Source organism: Schistocerca gregaria, chromosome 8 (genome assembly GCF_023897955.1).
Source record: "Schistocerca gregaria isolate iqSchGreg1 chromosome 8, iqSchGreg1.2, whole genome shotgun sequence".
Lineage (NCBI taxonomy): Eukaryota > Metazoa > Arthropoda > Insecta > Orthoptera > Acrididae > Schistocerca > Schistocerca gregaria.
The window spans coordinates 221497929-221516149 of record NC_064927.1 but is presented as its reverse complement, the minus strand read 5'-3'; the positions used below and the strand labels follow the sequence as shown (position 1 = coordinate 221516149).

Below are 18221 nucleotides of genomic sequence, written 5' to 3'. Positions count from 1 at the left end.
GATAAACTCATGCTGCAATGTTCTTCTTCGACATGCCAGTGTAGAAGTTGGCACAGAAACAGCTAAGAGAAAAATCCATGCAATTTGCCAACTTCTGAATTTTCCTTTGAATAGGGAGACCGCATATAAAGATTCGTGCGGTGACTTGAAATTCTAGACTCTCATATTTTACTGTTCGTGTCACTTCGGCATAATCTATCATTAACTGTATCAATATTTGTTTGTGTTGTGATATATTGTGAAATTTTGAACATTTGCGAGTGCCGCAGTAAACTTCTGTTGTCATCATCAGTTGCAAGCGTAAAGTTATTTGTGCTCTTTTAAAATTTTTAGAACAGTAGGCGCATGCTCATTCAAAACAAACTGTTCTCTGATTTCATTGTATAACTACATGAAAAATAGGTTGTTTCTGAGAATTTTCAGACACTTACAAAACTGTATTTTTGTAGGTTACCAATACATGTATTTTGGATACGTATCTTATTTCGTAGCAAGTCAGTGTTTTTGGTTCACAGTTACTGCCAAAGAACAGATCATCCTTAAATTTCATTGTATATTAATGCAAATAAACAAGTATTTAAGAATTTTCAGAAGCTACCATTGTCCTCTGTATTATCTAAACGGCAGTAAATAGGTGTTGGTTATTTAGTTACTGCAGCAGATATTCTGACATATTGTATTACATCTAGTTTTCCCTTAAAGAGGAGTAGCGCTGTATATTATCTACATTTATCATAAATTAATCTGTTTTTATGTTTGCTAACAACTATAATTAACCTAAAATAGTTTTACAAAGCTAGTAATTTTTAGCCCAGGTTTTTTTGTTGCCTTAATAGAAACCTCATGTTTTGTATTTCTGCTAATTCTGATATGGAAGTAGGAACCTTGTAACTCAACAGATTAAAAGATAATCAGTGGACTTAATTTAAAGTTATTTGTTCACTGTACATAATACATTGCACCAGCTAAAATGCGGCCCCACTGAGAATGCTATTCCCAAACACAAAATGAGTTGGTTGACATTCATAAGCAGCTGTAAATCACCCTGACTATTTGGCAGTTGCTGTGAGTTGTTGTGTTGGAAGAGCTCTCAAGAGTCATATGCATGTGGTAATGTTATCTCAATTACTATCCGCTCCTGTAAATCCTCTCTCTTCTGTAGAAAGTACAGAATCTGTTATTACTTGTCTACTTGACTCTGAGTGGTGTTTCAATGGTAGAGGTTGGTGTCCTGTGCAGGATGGATGGGATGAAGGAGGACTTGGAGTGTTCTATCAATACCCCTAACTAACAAGTTGGAGGTTCTTTCACTGAAACCGAAACTGAGCCCGTGGGACTCACTTCATATGTTGTGATGAAACCTGTTTTGTCTGGCGTCAAGAGGAGGCAAACACAAAAGGGTAGGGGGCTATTAGTCGTTGGCAGTTTAAATGAATGGTGAATGACGGTACCCTTAGCCAACCCAGTTAGTTGTGTGGTCTAACGCACATCTTTTCGGATTGGGGAGGAGTGCCTGGTATCCAGCACGAATCCACCCGGAGAACTTGTGTCGAGGTCCGGTCTGTGGATGGTTTTTAGGCAGTTTTCCATCTGCTTCAGCAAATACGGGCTGGTTCCCCTTTTCCACTTCAGCTACACTTTGTCGGCAATTGCTGTGAAAACTAGTTCTTCACGTATGTGTAAAACACCATTACTCTACCATGCAAACATAGGGGTTACACTCGTCTGGTGTGAGACGTTCGAGAGGGGAGGGGGGGTTACTTTGGGGGCGGAACCACAATAACCCTGAAAGAGTGGTTCAGTGTGGGGCAGCGGAGGGGTGAAGTGGACTGCTGTGGTAGTCGTCGTGGGGTTTCAGACCACTGCGGCTGCAGTGGGTAGTCGTCGTGGAGTTGCGGACCACTGCGGCTGCAGTGGGGCAGAGCCTCTCCGTCGTTTCTAGGCCCCCGGTTAACATAAAATGCAATACAATACAATGCTACCCTTGAGGGAAATGGCAGCAAGGGCCAGGAAGGGACACCAGATGCAGTTAGTGTGTATGTCTGGAAGCCTCATTCAGCATGCAGCCGTAGAGGGAACAGGGTACACTGAACTGCAGATGGTGGCACACATTGGAACAAATGAGGCCTGTCGTCAGGGCTCTGAAGTGATACTCGAGTCATTCCAGCAACTGGCAAAGCAGGTTAAGAAGGCCAGACTTGGACATGGAGTTTCAACAAACCTCACAATTTGCAGCATTTTCCCCAGAACTGATTGTGGCCCTTTGGTTCCAATCTAGGCTGGGACTTCCTAGGCTTGTGCCATAGAGTTGAGAACAGTAATGGGTGAGGTGTACGGTATACATCAGAAGGTGCTACTCAGCTAGTTTGACTGTATGTGGATTACACACCAGGGATTTTTTACATTAGGTGACTCTCCATCCGATATCAATAATGATAGCTGTAGGAAACTCAAAAGTATCAGTGTAAGATAGAAAGAAATGCCTCCCACAGGTGAGAATATTAAAATTCTAATGTCTTACTATTGAAGTATTCTCAACAAAGTGCTTGAGTTTAAAACACTCCTGAAAAACAGTGAAGCTTACATAATATTGGGTGTAGACTGTGGGTAGAAATCTGAAGTCAAGAGCAATGAGATTTCTGGGAAAATTTAAATATATATCGAAAGGATAGACAAATAGAAATGCAGGTGGTGTATTTGTTGCAATAGATAGGAAACTCAAAACCACTGAGATAGAAATTGAAGCTGCATGTGAGATTGTGTGAGCAAGATTCAGTATCAGGGGTGGGGACAAAATGATAATTGAGTCCTTCTGTCACCCGCAGAATTCATCTCCGATGTGACCGAAAACTTTAGAGAAAACCCCAGCCACCATCAATGAAAACTTTGATCATCCAATAATCAATTGGGAAAATTAACGTTTTGTTAGTGCTGGGTGTGATAAGACATCCTGTGAAACATTATTAAATGCCTTCTCTGAAAACTATCTGCATCAGGTAGTTTGTATGTTCACTTATGATGGAAATATGTCGTATCTAATGGCAACAAATAGACCTGATCTATTTGAGGATGTCCACAATGAAAGTAACCCTGATTTGGTTGTGGTGGCAATGACTACCTAAGCACAAAGGACAACTAAAACAAGCAGAAAGATACATATGTTCAGTAATCTAAATACAAAATCATAGCATCGCATCTTAGTGAGGAACTTGAAACTTTCAGCACACTGCAGGATCATGGAGAGGAACTCCAGCACAAGTTTAAAAGAATAATTGACCATGCCATGGATAGATATGTACCCAGTAGAACAGTTCATAATGAAAGTGACCTTCACTGTATAGTCACTGTAAAGGAACTTTTGAAGCAACTAGAGATTACTGCATAATAGGTGTAAAACAAAATGTAGGGCTATAGGTTACATAGAGAGAAGTTGAGCAAATTGCATTTTTTTGTCAAGAGAACAATGTGTGAAGCATTCAACACAAGCAGAATATTGCCAAATGATCTTTCACAAAATGCAAAAAAAATCTGGTTAATGTAAAAGCTGCTGTTAGACGCACCAAAGTTAGTGTCCAGTCCCTAGCGAATAAGACAGGTAATGTCTTTGAGAGTAACAAAGCAAAAGCTGAAGTGCTTAACTCTGTTTCCAAATGTTCCTTTACAAAGAAAAACCCAAGAGAATTTCCCCAATTTAATCTTTGTATTAATGAAAAGATGAGTGAAATAAGTATTAATGTCAGTGATGTTGAGAAACAGCTGAAATTGTTAAAACTCAACAAAGCTCTAGAGCCTGATGGATCCCTGTCAGATTCTATACTAAATTTGTGGCTGAGTTAGCCACTCTTCTAACTATAATCTATTGTACATGCCTCAAACAAAAAAAACTTTGCACAATAGTTGGAAAGAAAACACACGTAACACCATCTACAAGTAGGATAGTAGAAGCGATCCACAAAACTACTGTACAATATCTCTGACATTGATGTGTTTTAGAGTATACTCTGAGCTAAAACATAATGAGGCATCTGGGAGAGAATGATCTCCTTCATGCCAACCAGCATGGGTTCCAAAAACATTGATCATGTGAAACCCAACTCGTACTTTTCTCATATGACATACTGAAAACTTCGGATCAAGGCATTCAGGTAGATGCTGTGTTTCTTGGTTTCCAAAAGCATTGGACTTGGTAATACACCTACCCTTATTGTCAAAAGTACAATCATAGGGCGTCTAAAGTGAAATTTGTGATTGAATTGAATACATTTTGATATGGAGGAGGCAGCACATTATCTTGGATAAAGAGTGAACATCAGATGTAGAAGTAACTTGGGGCATGTGGCAGGGAAGTGTGTTGGTACCATTGCTGTTCATGTTGTATATTAATGACATAGCAGACAATATTTAATGTAACCTCAGACTTTTTCCAGATAATGCAAGTATCTATAATGAAATACTGTCAAAAAGAGAGAGAGAGAGAGAGAGAGAGAGAGAGAGAGAGAGAGAGAGCTGGATAAATATTCAGTCAGAGCTTGATAAGGTTTATGAGTGGTGCAAAGTTTGGCAGCATGCTAATTGTGCTCTTCACAAAACAAAAAAAGTAGTATCCTGTGACAGTAATATGAGTGATTCACTGTTGGCATTAGCCAACTCATACAAATGCCCATGTGTAACACTTTGCAGGGATATGAAATGAAACGATCACATAGGCTCAGTCATGGATAAAGCAGGTGGTAGGCTTTGGCTTATTGGTAGAATACTGGGGAAGTGCAATCAGTCTACAAAAGAAGATGCTTACAAATCACTCTTGTGATCGTTTCTAGAATATTGCTCAAGTGTGTGGAACCCATGCCAAATAGCACTAACAGGAGATATTGAATGAATACAGAGAATGGCAGCACGAATGGTCACAGGTTTGTTTAATCTGTGGGATAGTGTCACAGAGGTACTGAAGAAACTAAACTGGCAAGCTCTTGAAAGTAGACGTAAGCTATCCTTAGAAAATATACTAAAAAAAAAAAAAAAAAACAACAAAGAACTGGCTCTAAATGACGGCTCTTAGGAATATTCTATAAGTTCCTATGTATTGCTCGCAGAAGGATCGTGAGGATAAGATTAATTACATCAGGCCAGAGGCATTTAAAACAATCTTCTTTCTGCACTCCATATGTGAATATAATGCAAAGAAACATCAATAACTGATGCATTGGGACATTCTTTCTGCCATGCACTTCATGGTGGTTTGTAGAGTGTAGATGTAGATGTCGACATTCAGAACAGAACACTAGTGAATGCTCGTTGGTTGTCAGAGAATTCGTGAGGTAGGTGCGCAGAACAAGCCTAAAATCGACCGCTATAGTTTGTGACTCAAACTATAAATGTATATTTGAGTAACAATTTTAGTCATTTACAGTAGTTTTCAAACTACACTTGAATGGCGAGTGTAGGTACTACATCAAAATAATGAGAAAAGACATCTCAAATAATTGAAGCACTTATAAATTTTATTGATCTGAAAGTGTAAAGTATATGACAAAAAAATACACTTTAATTCATTTTCCCCTTTATGCAGCTGATCCTTGGTATATTACCAGCTTTTGAAAGGAAATGGAGTGGAAGCATTATTAGCTCATGATTTTATTTTAGTGTTACCAGAAATTTTACCATTGTGAGAGATTTCAGGTGACTGAAATTACGATATATTTTAAAAGCACCATTTGATTTTCATCTATCCTAGGATACCTGTAACTGTTTTAGTGATGTCTACAGTGGGTTTCATCACAATTTTTAAATATGTTATAACATTTTGTATCACATTTCCTATTTCAAATCAAACTTACCAGTATTATTGCTGTTACTTAATGTAGGGGGAACATTAGATAAAAGTAAGATAAGTTCAAATTCCAAACTTATTTTCTGGTTGTATTAGATTGTTGTACTGAGTGTTTCCTAGTGAAGACTGGCAATTGATCCCCCTAGATTTCTTAGCGGCAAAAAGATCTGTGTTAACAGTGGGGGTGTGAAAAACACTCAATTTTCAGATGTGAGTATATGGGTGTTCACAGCCAGAATCAGTAATTCTTCATTATAAAAACATCCAATAACTAAGGCAACAGGCCCTCAGTGTAAGCATTTGTGGTGAATATAACTTTCTCTTCAATTCATCAAGTAGGTGTATTGCCTGTTCTGCCTGCAGTGAACCCATCTGTCCTGTTGGTTTATAATTGTTTAACTAATCTATCTCCTCTCATTCTGTTGATACTTTGACTACATTGTGTATATACTCACTCTATATCTTTCATTTATACACTATATATTTTTATCATACAATATTATTTTTTATTTGACCTCTTAGGGTGTTGTGATGTGAGTAGCTAACGTTTTGTTCTGGGAAGCCAAGTGTTGTCTCGTTGCCATTGATAAGTGGGTGGAAGTGGCTAAAGGGATCTGTCACTATGGGAATCTGGGCAGGCAAGCAAAAGTTTAGTTGACAGAAATACACTTTAAATAAATTTATTTTACTCAGTGTATGGCTGAAAAACTGCTACAGTGTCGACAACTTGTGGCAGCCGTGGTTGGCTATAAGCAGAACCGTGACACAGGGATGTGTCTATGTACAAATGTTTGCCAATGGAGCTAGCTATCAACATTTCATTTTAACGTTTGGAACCAATTAACAACACAGAACTATCTTGAACTAGAAGAAGTTGCCCAGGTGCCTGTCCCCTACAACAATGTTCTGGTAGTCTTCATTGCTCGGCAACCTGGAGGTTCTTCATTGGTCAGATCATCCTGTTGGTTGTGATGTTTGCAGCACCTCTCATGGTGCCTACAGGAATCTTTGAGGTGCCAGCTTTGGCACTATTGATAAGATATGACAATACAGAGGGTACATCCACTTTCTTTAGAAATTTCATGTCAGGTGACTGTATTCTTCTTTAGGATGAAATGTAACAATGTTATGAAAGGCAAGTTGCTACTCGCCGTATAGCAGAGAAACTGAGTTGCAGATAGGCACAACAAAAAGACTGTCATAAATAAGATTTTGGCCAACAAGATCCTTGTCGAAAATAGATGACAGACGCGCACGCGCCTACACACTCACTCACTCACACACACACACACACACACACACACACACACACACACACACACACATACATATGTATATGTATATATATATTAAAAACAAAGATTCCAAGACTTACCAAGCGGGAAAGCGCTGGCAGATAGGCACATTAACAAAACACACAAACACACACACAGAATTACTAGCTTTCGCAACCGATGGTTGCTTCTTCAGGAAGGAGAGGGAAAGACGAAAGGATGTGGGTTTTAAGGGAGAGGGTAAGGAGTCATTCCAATCCCGGGAGCGGAAAGACTTACCTTAGGGGGGGAAAAGGAAAAAAGGACAGGTGTACACTCGCACACACATATCCATTCGCACATACACAGACACAAGCAGACATTTGTATAGGCAAAGAGTGCGGGCAGAGATGTCAGTCGAGGCGGAAGTACAGATGCAAAGAAGTTGTTGAAAGACAGGTGAGGTATGAGCGGCGGCAACTTGAAATTAGCGGAGGTTGAGGCCTGGCGGATATCGAGAAGAGAGGATATACTGAAGGGCGAGTTCCCATCTCTGGAGTTCGGATAGGTTGGTGTTGGTGGGAAGTATCCAGATAACTCGGACGGTGTAACACTGTGCCAAGATGTGCTGGCCGTGCATTAAGGCATGTTTAGCCACAGGGTGATCCTTATTACCAACAAACACTGTCTGCCTGTGTCCATTCATGCGAATGGACAGTTTGTTGCTGGTCATTCCCACATAGAAAGTGTCACAGTGCAGGCAGGTCAGTTGGTAAATCACGTGGGTGCTTTCACACGTGGCTCTCCCTTTGATCGTGTACACCTTCCGGGTTACAGGACTGGAGTAGGTGGTGGTGGGAGGGTGCATGGGACAGGTTTTACACCGGGGGCGGTTGCAAGGGTAGGAGCCAGAGGGTAGGGAAGGTGGTTTGGGGATTTCATAGGGATGAACCAAGAGGTTACGAAGGTTAGGTGGACGGCGGAAAGACACTCTTGGTGGAGTGGGGAGGATTTCATGAAGGGAAGTACATATAAAATAGAAAGAAACTTCCACATGGGAAAAATATATTAAAAACAACGATTCCAAGACTTACCTAGTGGGAAAGTGCCGGTAGATAGGCATATTAAATAAAACACACAAACACGCACACGCAATTTCTAGCTTTCGCAACCGACGGTTGCTTCTTCAGGAAAGAGAGAAGGAGAAGGAAAGACGAAAGGATGTGGGTTTTAAGGGAGAGGGTAAGGAGTCATTCCAATCCCGGGAGCGGAAAGACTTACCTTAGGGGGGGAAAAGGAAAAAAGGACAGGTGTACACTCGCACACACATATCCATTCGCACATACACAGACACAAGCAGACATTTGTATAGGCAAAGAGTGCGGGCAGAGATGTCAGTCGAGGCGGAAGTACAGATGCAAAGAAGTTGTTGAAAGACAGGTGAGGTATGAGCGGCGGCAACTTGAAATTAGCGGAGGTTGAGGCCTGGCGGATATCGAGAAGAGAGGATATACTGAAGGGCGAGTTCCTATCTCCGGAGTTCGGATAGGTTGGTGTTGGTGGGAAGTATCCAGATAACCCGGACGGTGTAACACTATGCCAAGATGTGCTGGCCGTGCACCAAGACATGTTTAGCCACACAGGGTGATCCTCATTACAAACAAACACTGTCTGCCTGTGTCCTTTCATGCGAATGGACAGTTTGTTGCTGGTCATTCCCACATAGAAAGCGTCACAGTGTAGGCAGGTCAGTTGGTAAATCACGTGGGTGCTTTCACACGTGGCTCTTCCTTTGATCGTGTACACCTTCCGGGTTACAGGACTGGAGTAAGTGGTGGTGGGAGGGTGCATAGGACAGGTTTTACACCGGGGGCGGTTGCAAGGGTAGGAGCCAGAGGGTAGGGAAGGTGGTTTGGGGATTTCATAGGGATGAACCAAGAGGTTACGAAGGTCAGGTGGACGGCGGAAAGACACTCTTGGTGGAGAGGGGAGGATTTCATAAAGGATGGATCTCATTTCGGGGCAGGATTTTAGGAAGTCGTATCCCTGCTGGAGAGCCACATTCAGAGTCTGATCCAGTCCCGGGAAGTATCCTGTCACAAGTGGGGCACTTTTAGGGTTCTTCTGTGAGAGGTTCTGGGTTTGAGGGGATGAGGACGTGGCTCTGGTTATTTGCTTCTGTACCAGGTCGGGAGGGTAGTTGCGGGATGCGAAAGCTGTTTTCAGGTTGTTGGTGTAATGGTTGAGGGATTCAGGACTGGAGCAGATTCATTTGCCACAGAGGCCTAGGCTGTAGGGAAGGGACTGTTTGATATGGAATGGGTGGCAGCTGTCATAATGGAGGTACTGTTGCTTGTTGGTGGGTTTGATGTGGATAAACAAAGATGATGTGACTTACCAAACAAAAGCGCTGGCAGGTTGATAGACACACAAAATTCAAGCTTTCGCAACCAACGTTGCTTCATCAGGAAAGAGGGAAGGAGAGGGAAAGACGAAAGGATGTGGGTTTTAAGGGAGAGGGTAAGGAGTCATTCCAATCCAGGGAGCAGAAAGACTTACCTTAGGGGAAAAAAGGACAGGTATACACTCGCGTGCGCGCACACACACGCACACACATGCGCGCACACACACGCACACACATGCGTGCGCGCACACACACACACACACACACACACACACACACACACACACACACACACACACACACACACACACATCCATCCGCACATACACAGACACAAGCAGACAAAAAATATATTAAAAACAAAGATTCCATGACTTACCAAGTGGGAAAGCGCTGGTAGATAGGCACAATAAAAAAAAAAAAAAAACACACACACACAAGCTTGTGTGTGTGTGTGTGTGTGTGTGTGTGTGTGTGTGTGTGTGTATATACCTGTCCTTTTTTCCCCCTAAGGTAAGTCTTTCCACTCCCGGGATTGGAATGACTCCTTACCCTCTCGCTTAAAACCCACATCCTTTCGCGTTTCCCCTCTCCTTCCCTCTTTCCTGGCGAAGCAACCGTTGGTTGCGAAAGCTTGAATTTTGTGTGTATGTTTGTGTTTGTTTGTGTGTCTATCGACATGCCAGCGGTTTCGTTTGGTAAATCACATCATCTTTGTTTTTAGATATATTTTTCCCACGTGGAATGTTTCCCTCTGTTATATAAACTCAGCTGGAAGCTTATTTTCCAACTATCTTCCTGTTGTGCCTATCTGTGACTCAGCATCTACACTATATGGCGAGTAGCAACTTTCCTTTTTCATAATATTGTTGTATTCTTCTTTAGTCCTCCTTAGTTAATGTCCAAGATTCACTTCCTTGTGTTAGAATGTGGATAGCAACTCCTTTGAAAAGTTTTCGCATTGTGTCTTTCCTTGTGTTTTCACCAAGTATTCTGTGTATTAGGCCAAATGTCACATGGGACTTATATAATTTATATGGGTTAATACCATCTTTTGTGACTCTAGTTACAGTTTGGTTAATAAGTTATATTAAACTATTTTATTAGTGACAGCATTTTCATAGTCCTTCTGTCACCATCTAACAGCTGAAAATGTGAGACCTGTTCATTTTATTGTTCATCTTGTACGATTTTGGAGTGCACTGGAAATTTCCCTTTGAAAATTTACTGTAAATTATTTGCTGGAATTTTTAGATATGGTTGATTTGGATGATGTATTGCAAACTGTAGGTCATTTTCTATGTCCCCGACAATTATTTGGTTATTGGCAAAGAACAGAGTATAGAGTATTTATGTGTGTGTCTACTAGTATTAATCTGAAATATGAAACTTCCTGTCAGATTAAAACTGTGTGCTGGACCGAGACTCGAACTCGGGACCTTTGCCTTTCGTACCCAAGTGCTCTAGCATCTGAGCTACCCAAGCCCAACTCAGGTTCCGTTCTCACAGCTTCACTTCTGCCAGTACCTTGTCTCATTCTGGAAATCTGAAATATCATTTAAGTTCCCATTTCCATTGTCTAACAACATCGTATAAATATATATTGAATATACAGTTGTAAGTGAAAGACTACGTCCTTGTCGCACTTCTCAGTTGACCCTTATTGCTCTTTCGCTGTACTTTAATTTCTGTGTGCTGATACAAACTCTTCATGTCTTGTGTTAAAAGTCTCAGAGACTCATTTCCCGATGACGTTCTGAAGCTTACTCCTTTTCATGCTATCAAAAGCCTTTTCATAATCTATGAATGTGACAAGAGTTGCAATGTTGTATTATTGCCTTTTTCAATTGTCTTACAGTAGCAGCAGTATCACAACAAGATCATCCCTTTCCAAAGTCATTTTGTTCCTCCATTAGAAGGAAGTTAACAATGTTCTTGATTCTGTTGTTAATAATTATTGAATAGGGTTTGTAAGAAGCATTTAGATGGCTTATTCCTCTATAGATCTCACTGACATTTATTCTTCCTGCATATATAGGGAAGTACCACCTTTGCTGTCGTCCACAGTTCAGGTACCATCCTCATTTTCCACCATTCGTTTTAGAGGTTTAAGACCCTCATTTATTCCTCCGAAGTTAGGGAGTTCCACATTGATTCCATCAGACCCTGATTCCATCAGACTCTGCAACTTTCCTGTTTTCATCTGTTTCAGAGCTTCCTATATCTCATCAAGTGTGATTTCATCTCCTTGATGACCAGGTTGGATTGCTCCATCCTCAGAATAGATATGATGTATAACTTCTGTGCTGATAATTAATAACTGGAATTGGCCACAACTGTCAAATTATATAAGGTTAGCCATCCAGAGACATTAATGGCAGTATAACCCCATACATCTGTGAACAATCCAGTTACCAAATTTAGTTTCATGGGAAAAATGCTAAGGACACTTAACAAAACTCATATTTGATTGATTCTTGAATGATGTTCACTGTCTTTGGACATTACCAAGTTGTATTTATGGAAGACAGAGAAAATTGAAGGAATTGATGTCTGGTTCTCATGGCTTTTTAATTTTATATAATGTATATTCCAAGAGAAGTATAAAAGAATATTTATTTTTTTCCGACATACTGTACATCGTGCATTATGCTCATAATTGTGAAACTAGAAATAATGTGGAGGTGAACTAACAGTCTTTTCTCTCACTTGCCATCAGTAAACAATGTTGTAACTGTGAAAAATGGTAGTGATAGACTAGGTATCCCTCACCACAGTATTCAACGTACAGAATACAGTTATAAATGCACATTGGTACTGAAGCTCAAAATAACATGTATGTGTTATAAAGAAATTCATGTATAAGGTAGAGCAACATGGTTATATTTATAATAACCTTAACATTTGTTCTATTTTTATTTTTCTACAAATTTATAAATTTGTAACTGCACTTACATTTAATCATATTATCAATTTACAGAAGGTGGTTCCTTTTTTGTCGACTTCTTTGCACCATGGTGTCCACCTTGCTTACGCTTGCTGCCAGAGCTCCGAAAGGCTAGTGGTACATTGGGTGGCAGTGTAACTTTTGCAACTCTGGATTGCTCTCAGCACGCAGCCTTTTGCCGTCAACAGTCCGTACGCTCCTATCCGACTACAGTGTTGTACAACCATACTGGCACGCATCCACATTTCTTCCATGGGAGGACAGCAAGTGATCTGGTTGACTTCATAAGAGATGTGCTGCATCCAGTAGGTAAGTCTATCTTGCCCTGTTTCATTCACTCATCTGGAATTTTACTGTGGTATACTGGTGTGTAGACTAGTTGATACTTTTTCTTAGCAGATGAAATTTATAATCATAGTGTATTTAAGAAAGTTTTTGCTTAGCAGTTGCATGAATAAGTACATCTGAAATTTAGATCGCTATGATGCTTGTTGAGCCTCTAAGCAAATGAGGACTGCTGCAATTCATGTAAATAAATTGTAATGTATCGACAATCTTGAACTCAAAGGTTGGTTTGACCATCATAATACTTACTACCATGGCCTCTTATGTTGTGGTTTGTCCTTTGCCTTCTCCATACACGAGAACTTTTTCACCCAGTCTGTTTTGGGATGACAAACTCGCAGTTTAGTAGTAAATTTGAACTACAGTGCAAATTTACTTTTTTTAGCACGAAGTATTAACATGTAAAAATTTATAGCATCAAGTAATGGGAAATCTGTGTTGGAATATCAACAATGTAAGGAAAATATAGTTACTCACCATAAAGATGACGTGTTCAGTTGCAGGCAGCCACGATGTAAAGACAGTTATGCACTTAACTTTCAGTCAAAGCGTTCTTCAGAAAAGAAAACGCGAACAAACACACACACACACACACACACACACACATTCAAATTTACATTCACACAACCAAGCACACACCTCACACTCACATAATCATCACCTCTGGCAGCTTGGACCGGTATGCAACTGTCACGAGGAGCGGAAGCAACAATCTGGAAGGAGCAAGAAAAGGGAAGGGATAGCAGGGTATGGGTAGGGGGAGAGAAGAGCACTGTCTGGCAGAGGGTGCAGAATCTGGAGGCTGCGAGAGAGAAAGATGGGGAGGGGTGAGAGGGCAGAAACATGGAGTGAAAAAGGAGAGGAGCAGGGGATGGGAAAGATGGAGATGGGTGGTGCATTGGCAGAGGGGTACACACAAAGAGAATGAAAGGATGAGAATAGGGAGGAGGTGAAAGTAAACAAGGTGTGGGAACTGTTGGGTGGAAGGTGTGTGGATAGTTGATTAGCATAGGTTGAGGCCAGGATAATTTTGGGAGCAGAGAATGTGTTGTAAGGATAACTCCCATCTGTGCAGTTTAGAAAAGCTGGTGGCGGAGGGAAGGATCCAGATGGCTCGAGTAGTGAAGCAGCCACTGAAATCAAGTGTATTGCGCTCACCTGCATGTTGTGCCTCAGGCTTGGCTACTTTACTCTTGGCCACAGTTTGTTGTGGTCATTCATCATGGTGGACAGCTGGTTGGTAGGAATACCAATATAAAAAGCTGTGCAGTGATTGCAGCAGAGCTGGTATGTGACATGGATGCTTTCACAGGTGGCTCAGCCTCTGACGGGGTAGGATAAGCCTGTGACAGGGCTGGAATAAGAAGTACTGGGTGGGTGGATTGGACAGGTATTGTACCTGTATCTTCTACAGGGATGTGATCCCTGTGGCAAGGGGCTTCTATTAGGAGTGGCATAGGCATGGACTATGATGTTGTGGAAACTGGGTGGGTGACAGAACACCACTTTAGGAGGGATAGGAAGAATCTTAGGTAGGATGTCCCTCATCTCATGGCATGATGATAAGTAATCGAAGCACTGATGAAGGAGGTGATTCAGTTGTTCCAGTCAGAGGTGGTATTGGGTGTCGAAGGGGGGGGGGGGGGAGGGGGGCTCCTTTGTGGTTGGTTCGTTTGGAGTGGTGGGAGGACTGGGGTTGTGAGGGAAAATGGCACGAGAGATCTGTCTGGGGACCAGTTTTGGGAAATGGTGCCTGTCTGTGAAGCCCTTAGTGAGATACCCACAGTCAGCATACTGGGCAAAAGTGTTCTTGTCATTGCAGATACACCATCCCCAGGTGGCAAGGCTGTAACAGAGGGATTTTTTTGGTGTGAAATGGATGACAGATGTTGAAATGCAGGTACTTCTGGGGTTGGTGAGTTTAATGTGGACAAAGGTGTGGATGGAGCCATGAGAGAGAAAGTGGTCAACGTCCAGAAAGATGGCACGCTGGATTGAAGTGTCCTGTTGGCACCAGTGGTGAATCAGTCATTGCAGAGGACTGTGTTGTATTGAGCAGTGTGTCCCACCACTAGGCAGGATACTCTGTTCTTGGCCACAGTTTTTGGCAGTAGCCATTCAATTGTTTGGACAGCCTATGGGTGATCATGCCCACAAAAATGACTGTGCAAAATTTGTGTTGGAGGTGGTATGTGATGCAACTGCTTCCAGAGAGATTACAACTTCTGATAGAATAGAATTTGTCTGTGATGAATCTTGAATAAGATGTGCTGGTAGAGCATTGGACAGGGCTTGCACCCAGGTCTTCCACAAGGGAGGAGACTCATAGGGAAAGGGGTTGGGAGTATGTGGGGCATAAAGATAGACAAGGATATTCTATAGAATGGGTGGGCAACAGAATATCACTTTGGAAATTATGAAAGAATTGTGAGTGGAATGTTTCTTATTTCTGGACATGACGATAAATAGTTTAAGCCCTGATGTAGGATAGAGTTCAGTTGTTCTAGTCCATGGCAGTGCTGGATAATGTGCAAGGGCATTCCTTTGCAGCTAGTACAAGGTAGTGGCCAGAGTATTAGGTATGTTTGGATATGGTGTAGTACTGAGGAATGTCATACACTAAAGCCTTCTTACCCTTACCAAATTGGTATTTGCTGTGTTCCCTATATACAAAATATCATGGTCCATCCTTTTGCCACACTTAATCTCAGTCCTTTGCCATTTGCTTCATACCCCTGTGGAAGAACCAGGTGAAAGACTTGTCCTCTGCAGCCACCCAGCACATCCTATTCCACTCCTATCAGAAGAATATCATATCCTATCAGAGGGAAGTACAATGTAGTTAGCAGGGAAATGTAGTCATACTGGTGTCCTTGTCAAAATATATGTATTCTATAGTTGACTCTTGAGAAGAATGCCCTCAAAAAGTGCAGAAACTTCTTCAGTATTGCTTATGTGCCTATCGATGCCTCAACTCCTCAGCTATATGATGGGTTGTTACTTTACAACTACTATTATTTGCACTACATCAAGGACTTTGCAGTACTGTATTTATATAAGTTTTCTCCTTTTTGGATGATGATGGCAGTGGAAATCAATTGTTACATCAACTTTGTCAAATTACTAGTGTATTATGAAATGAGTATCTAAATGGACAACACCTGAAATACTGATTGCTGTCAAATTTCAGATGTTACTTATTGGCTTGTTAATGTTATAAGTAGAGCAGAAGAGAGCAATTATCTGTTGTAGAGAAATTGCAGGTAATGTTGAGAGTAGGTGTAGACCATGTACATCATGTGTCCTATTTGTAACATAGGTCTCAAAAAAACATAATGCTATATTACTACATGACAATCCTTGAATGTCATGTGTATTTGTCTTTCTGATGATGTTTTCTAGTTCATTGTATCACAGAATTTAGCTTGGGTGTGTGGTATACTTCATAATCCGTTATGGTGGTCACCCTGGTGTCCTAAAGTTTAATTGGGAAAATAGGAAAGAATAGAGGTGAACTATTACTTTAAATGCCTTTTAAAGTTCTATAATGAAAGTGCTGGTGGAAATAAAGCTGTGAGGTTAAGTCATGAGTTTTGCTTGGAAAACTCAGTTGATAGAGTACTTGCCCATAAAAGGCAGCCAGGCACAAATAATGTTACACATTGAGCCTTCAGTCAGAGTCTTCTTCAGAACGGAAAATGCACACACATTCACACAAGCAAGCACATCTCATGCACACATGACTGCTTTCTCCCGTTACTGTATTCAGAAGCTGTGTACGAGATAGCAGGAATGCTTAATTTGGTGAAAGGCTTTCAGAATGGGGAGTTGCTAGGGGAAAAGGCTATTTCATGTCAGCTAACACCTCTGCAGAACATGAAATGATTTGAGGAGTGGCCAATCATGACAGTGTTGCCCAACACACTAAATTGTAGCAAAGTGTTGCAACTTGCAGGGTGTGAATTTAGCCTTTTCTTAGCTTTTATTGTTGACCTTGATAGTCTGCAGAGCCTGTCAGGGTCTGGCTTTTTCTCTGACTATGACTCATAAATAGAAAGATCTGTGCGACATTTAAAACTTCATCCTGATATGCATTGCCGTGAGCTGTGTTGGTGTAGCTGTTGGCTTCATTGGTTGGCATATTTATCATTTCTGGAAGGTTCTCAAGATTTCTTATGTTTGTAATGTGAATATGTTCTGGAATATTCAATGTTTGTGTAAATGGTTGTAGTCTCTGCCCGGTAGTTCGGTTCTGTTTTGGCTGTACATTGGTATCCATAATAAATGGGCTTTCAGTGTTGTATTTCATTGATCACTGTGCTTTCGGATTTGGGCTTGATCTGCATATGTGACAGTTTTTTGTGGAGATGTCTGGTACTTTGGAAACATTTACATCACTGTGGCTCCAACAGGGCAACATGCAAGTTGTCACTTACATGGACAGGAACCGAAATACAAGCAGTACACTATTCCTTTGGTCCTTGTATCCAGGTGACCAGTGGATTCCAAAACAGCAGTAAGTCAGCTGCACATCAGCCACCCATCAGTGTTTCCTGGAGATGTTGGTCAGGACCTAACAGAATGGCTGAAAGGATTCGACTGAGTCGCTAGAGAACAAAGAAGAGAAGATCAGTAGCAGCGATTAAATTTCAGGCCAAACTGAAAAAAACTTTTGGCAACAATTGGCGGTAAGTCGGAAGAATAATTGAAGAACAGGGATCAGTGTCTTGGAGAAACAACAAAAGTCTACATACAGAATGTTTTGGCCCTATTCCACATTTTTAATTCAAATATAACAGAAGCTGACAAAATCTCACACTTGATGAAAGTGGTCACAGCAGACATGTAAAAGAATGTCACAAGAGTGGTAAAGAATGTCACAACAAATGAGAAATTCATTGAGTGGTTCCAACGCAGGAAGGAAATGCGACAGAAAAAGAGTCTGACAAAAGAGGTTTGACTGACTCCTGAATGTGGTTCTTACAACAGTTGTAGAGGATCACCATGAACTTGTGTCTTGTACACCAGGCTGTTAGAGAAGAGGCACAGCATTTTATGGCACCCAGAACTGTCAGACAAAGCAAGCAAGTGATAGCAGCCATGAATGTCATACCTGTACATCAGGAGGTAATAGAAAATGTTGACGAGGAGGTGTATCCATCTTTAGCACCAATCTCCACCACCAGTCAAATGCACCTGCAAAAATGGTCTTGGCCATTTCAGCATTAAGCTGTGACTGTCAAATGACAACCTAGTACATGTCCAACACAGGTAAGACCAGTTCTTCTGCCAGGTATAATGCCGTGCACAGGAACAGACATTTGTAGGGCAGAGCACTACACACCGTTATAATTCCACTGTGAGTGCCCTGGACATGTTGTACGCTACCATAGGGAGAGAAAACAACTAGTTCACCACAAGATGTCAACCAGTGTAGCAATT

General features: G+C 41.2%; 1 protein-coding gene across 1 annotated transcript in view; it reads left to right on the top strand.

Moving 5' to 3' along the window:
* LOC126284208 (dnaJ homolog subfamily C member 10-like) overlaps positions 1-18221 on the top strand; it is a 112282-nt gene that overhangs the window by 52329 nt on the left and 41732 nt on the right. Inside the window, exon 8 of the mRNA XM_049982975.1 lies at positions 12468-12743. Coding sequence (XP_049838932.1) covers positions 12468-12743 — 276 coding nt within the window. The remainder of the gene's footprint in view (positions 1-12467; positions 12744-18221) is intronic.